Raw genomic sequence first — 6,000 nt, forward strand, 5'->3', positions numbered from 1 at the left:
ATAATATGATCTGTCTGAACCATTTTTTTTTCATGTAAAAGCACCATGCAAATTAGCCAGGATCCTCTGTCCATGGGATTCCCCAGGCAAGAATATTGGAGTGGGTTGCCATTCCCTTCCCCAGGGTATCTTCCCGACCCAGGGATCGAACCCTGGTCTCCTACATCACAGGCAGATTCTTTACCATCTGAGCTACCAGAGAAGCCCATAATGAGCTATGCACCATGCAAACGTTTAGTGGTTGCTAATCAGAGGAAAGCAAGGATGTAAAAGATATGAAGTTCAGTAAGGGATTTTCAGTCATGGCAGCACCTCAGAATTCACTGGGGAGCTTTTAAACAGTGCTAATGCTGTGCTTCACATTGAATGATTCTGATTTAATTGGTTTGGCTTTTCTTTCTTTTTTATTTCTAATCTCCTCTAAGATTCAAATGTGCAACCTGAGTAGAGAGCCACTGGATTAAGTATTCTTTCTGGTATTGAGTTAATCTCGTTTCTGTTTCTAGACAGCCAGTAACCATATGAGATCAGGTTGACTGAGGAGGAACAAATCTTAAGAAACACTCTTAGAGGTGTTCTCCAGTGTATATGTCTATAATGGGATGTGATGCTAAAACGGTCATAAAGAGACACTTGCTAACATAAGCCAGGGAAGTATGTGCTGGTTTTGAGAAGGGACAGGTACACTGGTGAGAAAGGGAGGGAGTTCATGAGTCTGACAAGTTCACAGACAGACTAGTGACAGCCAGCCAGGAAAAATATGGCTGATTACTTGGTCTCTATTCTGGCCCACTTTTTACAGTGTAGGTTATCTTGATTATCTTTAAATTTCACTGAAAATTTGTGTGTCTTTTTATCTTGCTGTGTTTTGGCTCTCTTGGAAACTTGATTCTGAAGACAGTGTTGTAATCCTTACCCACATTATTTCTGCATAAAATAGCAATTTTAGTTGATGTTGATTGAACATTTACTATGTGCTGGCTGTTTAATAAGAGTGTTTTTCATGCATTATTATTTTGTCATTTAATTATGATCCAGTGAGATAGTCATTCTCTGTATTCTTATTTTAGAAATCAGGAAACTGAGGCTTAAAGATGTTCAGTAACTTGCTCAAACTCATATAGCTAGTTGACAAACTAAGCTATAACTCCAGATCAGGACTGTTTAACTATTCAAGCTCAAATTCCAAATAACTATGCATATTATCACCATTTTGTGGTGATATAAAATTTAGGGATAAGAATTTAATCTTAAATTTTTAAGATTTAAAATTTATTAAATTAAGCCTTAATTTAATAATAATTTAATTGTGCTTAATAATTAAATGAAATATTAATTCATATTTTAAATATTACATTAGTAATTTAAATATACTTCAATATAACGTGCATACCTTTTTTTAATTTGTATGGGTTACTAGAAATGTAGAATGTACTGACTTTGTGGTATGGCTGTGATATAGACCAACCATGTGCATTTTTTGTATGTAGGAATCCATTAGAGGACACACTGGTTAAAAATTAAACATAAAAGGTAAATAAAAATAAATTTTATGTTTATCGGTTTCAGTGTGTTTGAAACAATATTACAATCCCTTTTTTTGTTTCTTTTACAGAAATTGCATCTGTGTAATCAGGACGAAGAGCACATGCCATCACAAGATTACGTCCTTACGTACAACTATGAAGGAAGAGGGTCTCCAGCCGGTTCTGTGGGTTGCTGCAGTGAAAAGCAGGAAGAAGACGGCCTTGACTTTTTAAATAATTTGGAAGCCAAATTTACTGCCTTAGCAGAAACATGCACAAAGAGATAATGTTACAGTGCTACAATTAGATACGTCTTTGTCAGACATCATCTTTCTAAAAGAGATATTGTAAAATTCAATTTATTTCTATATATCTAGCAATATATAGATATTATGAATATTTATGAATTTTTCTAAATTTTTAAAATTATGCTATCTACTGATTTGTACTTTCAAGCAATTTGCCACTGATTTTTTTAGGAAGTTAAAAATTTTAGAACAGATTTTCCCTCTTTTATTACTGAGTAAATAGTCAACCAGGAAATCTCATGCTATAGCATTGGATTTAAGGTCTATAAAGGACCATCTCTCATTTACAAATATGTTTTCAGTAAATGCATTGGTTAAATATTAGTCCAACAGTAGAAACTTGTACTTGAATGAATATAGTAGAACAGCTTTCTGGACTAGAAATTCCATTTTTGCTCCACGGACCTTTCCCTGAGATTCAGGACTACTCTTGGTAACTTGTCAGTAATGAAAATTTTACTGAGAAAAAGTTGCTTTTCTCCTCTTGAGAATTGTACTTTCATATTTTCATTTGCATGTTTAGCACATGTGGCTCTTTGTTTTTCTACTGACAGTAGTCATTTGCAATTAGAGTACCTTATTTTTAGATGGACTGTGATTATGCCATAGAGTCAATCTGAAGAAACACTCCCTTTGTAGTTATGGTAGCAATGAGTATTAACAGGCATTTCTATTTACTACTATTTTCAAATAAAATACATTGTTCCTTATTAAAGCAGGTAAATACTACACAGTGCTAGAAAGAATCAAACAAATATAGGGAAGGAAACTTAAACCTTAGGTGCAATTTAACATCTTCCAAGATGTTGCTTAAATTAGTGCTTCTCAAATTTGTTCATGTGCTAGAACCTCTGGAAAGCCTTGTAAAATTCCCCAAGGCAAGGATGTTTAAACTTTAAATAATTAGCATCTACTCTTATGATAAACCTAATATCACATTATTGTATACTTACTTCAAATTGGGGCTGGTGCACTGGGACGACCCAGAGGGAGGGTATGGGGAGGGAGGAGGGAGGAGGGTTCAGGATGGGGAACACAGGTATACCTGTGGCGGATTCATTTCAATATTTGGCAAAACTAATACAATATTGTAAAGTTTAAAAATAAAATAAAATTTAAAAAAATAGACAACAAATAATAGGTATCACCAGTTGAAAAAAATTTTGAAAGAAAATACTTAAGGTTAAATTAATTTAAAAATTTTGCAACTATGAAGAACTGGGACCTACCCCCCACCCCGACTCTTGCCAAAAAAAAGAAAAAATTCTTTATTTGACTTTGGAGGCAGATTTGTTGAGTTAGCCCAGGAGGTAGCAATGTTCTATAGTATCACTGTTCTGCACATACTGCTAACTGCTAAGTCGCTTCAGTCGTGTCCAACTCTGTGCGACCCCATAGACGGCAGCCCACCAGGCTCTGCTGTCCCTGGGATTCTCCAGGCTGGAGTGGGTCGCCATTTCCTTCTCCAGTGCAGGAAACTGAAAAGTGAAAGTGAAGTTGCTTAGTTGTCTCCGACTTTTAGCAACCCCATGGGCTGCAGCCTACCAGGCTCCTCCGCCCATGGGATTTTCCAGGCAAGAGTACTGGAGTGGGGTGCCATTGCTTTCTCCAGTTCTGCACATATATATCATTTATTGATTAATAGTTGTATAACCATTAATCAATGCAACATCTAAAACAAAGTGAAAAAGCAAAGGAGAAGATATTACTTTTAACTGTGGCTGGGGTATGGTGTGTCCTCTGATAGGAATACAGGGTCTTAAAAATAGAACTTATGTTTGGTTCTTAGGTGCTGCATGATAACTAAGCATATCAGGAGATAGTTATGTACATTTATGTAATGTTTAATATCGTATACAGCTAATTAAGCTTTTTTGGTTTCAGTGGAAAGAGGGGGATTAGGTGAAACTGTAGATTTGCTTTTTGATCTCTTTTCTTATCCACGAACTGGGAGCAAACCTGACTGGCTAAGTTTTCCTCCAGCTAAGGCTCCTTGACTTCCGGTGGCAGGTTTCCAGAGATGAAATGTTTTTTTGTGGTGCTAATATTAAAAACTTCTTTTAACCTAATTCTGGTAAAAATAAATCTTCTATCACCATTTTCTTTATGTCTCCCACCGATCAACACTTTGAAAAGTTTAGAGCCAAATAACCATGTTCTCTCAGTCAGATTTTAACAGGTAAAGGGAGCTAGGGATTGGGGGAGGGCATGAAAATTTTACATAAGTGAGTTGTGACTGTCCTAAGATCCCAAATCTATCACTTCTGCAGTGGGTTCTAATCTGGAAACTATAAAATGTCATTTTCCTAATCACCACCCTGTTTTATTTATTTAAAAAAAATTTTTTTTGGATGTGGATCTCTTTTAAAGTCTTTATTGAATTTGTTACAATATTGCTTCAGTTTTATGTTTTGATTTATTTGGCCACGAGGCATATGAGATCCTACTTCCCCTACCAGGCTTTGAACCTGCACCGCCTGCTTTGGAAGGCGAAGTCTTCACCACTGGATCGCCAGGGAAGTCCCCCACTGCCAGGTTTTAAGGAGACATAGGCATGAATCAAGGAAATCAGCCATCAGGCCCACTTTCTTTCATCTCTCTCCTAACCTTGTCAGTAACACTTACCCAGCAAATACTTCAGGCTATCAATCACACTTTAGTATGAATTACACTTTTTATGAGTTTGCTTTATTAAAATTTTTAAAATAATAGAAGAATTAAGAATTTTGAATTCATGAAAGAAAAAGATCATATGGTCATTTAGGAACACAGGGAACTCCAGGAGAGAGCATGCCTTAGTGGGTATTTGCACGTAGAGGAACATGAAAACCCAGGCCTTCAAGGGCAAAGAGAGAGGCCACCAAAAGGACATGAGTGGGAGTAAAAGCAACATTGTTTGCTTCTTAAATTGTCCTAGGACAGGCCCTTTCTTCCCCTTTTTTTCCTTAGGCCAGTGGCAGCTGCCATTTGGTTTTGGTGAAGTATCACTGAAGTGTCATCAAGCCTTTCTCTAAGCCTCACCTTATATAGAGTGTAGAAACAAGAGAGCTGACTGCCTGCTGAGTCTGAAGGCGTTTTCAGGACTGGCCGAACTGGTTGTGCAGGACAAACACAGTGTTCATGGGAGTCGTGGGATTTCTTATGGCTCTCTGGGTGGGTCTCTCTAAGATAGCAGGTCTTCCATTGAACGGGTGTCTGTGAATTTGATGCTCCATTTTCTGTTTTCTAATTTGCTCCTGAAATCTAGCTTCTTAGACATGCTAAAGAGAAGTTTTCCTTTTAAAGCCTTAGTTTTAATGTAAACATTTTTAACAAAGAGTATTCTTCTTTCCTTTTATATGTAAGGTGAAAATTAGGCTATTTTAGTGTGAAAGGATATATCATTTTGAAGCTTTCACTTTTCTTCCAGTGAATGTGCTTGAATTTTTATGGCAATGTACAGATCATTTTTCTTATTTTTGTAAGGAAGCAGCTAACTATCTGTCTAAAAATGCAGTGAGGTTTTGCAACGTTTTTAACAGAGCTTTAATTTTGTTCTTAAAAGAAGTTACTTTGCTTTTAGAGAAGCATAGCAGGTTAAAATAAGCAAACATTTAATGTGTAAAGCAGTATTTACAGCTATGAGGTGTGTAATAAAGCAATGTTAATTTTATTTCTTGTCTTTGCTGTTTTTAGAGATTAAATTATTCCAAGGTGGTCGTGTTGCAAAATTGTACTTTAGACCAGCATGGAAACAAATCCTCAATAATAGATTCCTTTTAAGTTACAGGGAAATACTTTAGAGAAGGGATCAGTACCAAATTGTTAACATTGTTATACTATTTGGGAGGAGAGTGCTATTTAGAGAACAGCTTTCCAAATATCTAGCTGTCTGCTCACTGTCTATGTGTCTATCTATCAGCTGATTTTGACTGGGTGAAGTATTATAAGGTTGTGATTGCAGAATGTTCCAGAGTTAATACAGTAATACAGTATTCTTGCTTGGAGGAGCAGTGTAGTCAAGAAAAAATGAGTTAAAAAAAAAAGGTGATATTTCTTTCTTGGTCTGTCACTTATAGGATGCATGCCCTCCCAGCTTGAACCACAAATGGATTATATAGTTATGTGCACTTCACGGCAAATCTTTCCCCTGGTGTGTGTATGTGTGTGTGTGTGTGTGCGTGCAC

The 6,000-nt window shown here is 36.4% G+C and overlaps 1 protein-coding gene across 2 annotated transcripts in view; it reads left to right on the plus strand.

Annotated features, from left to right (window-relative positions):
- DSC3 (desmocollin 3) overlaps positions 1-5,486 on the plus strand; it is a 56,392-nt gene extending 50,906 nt beyond the window's left edge. Inside the window, exons 16-17 of one of the 2 annotated variants that reach the window (XM_061399686.1) lie at positions 1,491-1,533; positions 1,616-1,702. In XM_061399686.1, the coding sequence (XP_061255670.1) occupies positions 1,491-1,517 (27 nt within the window). In that variant the 3' untranslated portion in view covers positions 1,518-1,533; positions 1,616-1,702. Of the gene's footprint in view, positions 1-1,490; positions 1,534-1,615 lie in introns of both variants that reach the window. The other variant, XM_061399685.1, reaches the window with a different exon arrangement.
- Positions 5,487-6,000: the final 514 nt, after the last annotated feature.

This window comes from Bos javanicus, chromosome 24, assembly GCF_032452875.1.
Source record: "Bos javanicus breed banteng chromosome 24, ARS-OSU_banteng_1.0, whole genome shotgun sequence".
In the NCBI taxonomy this organism is placed as follows: domain Eukaryota; kingdom Metazoa; phylum Chordata; class Mammalia; order Artiodactyla; family Bovidae; genus Bos; species Bos javanicus.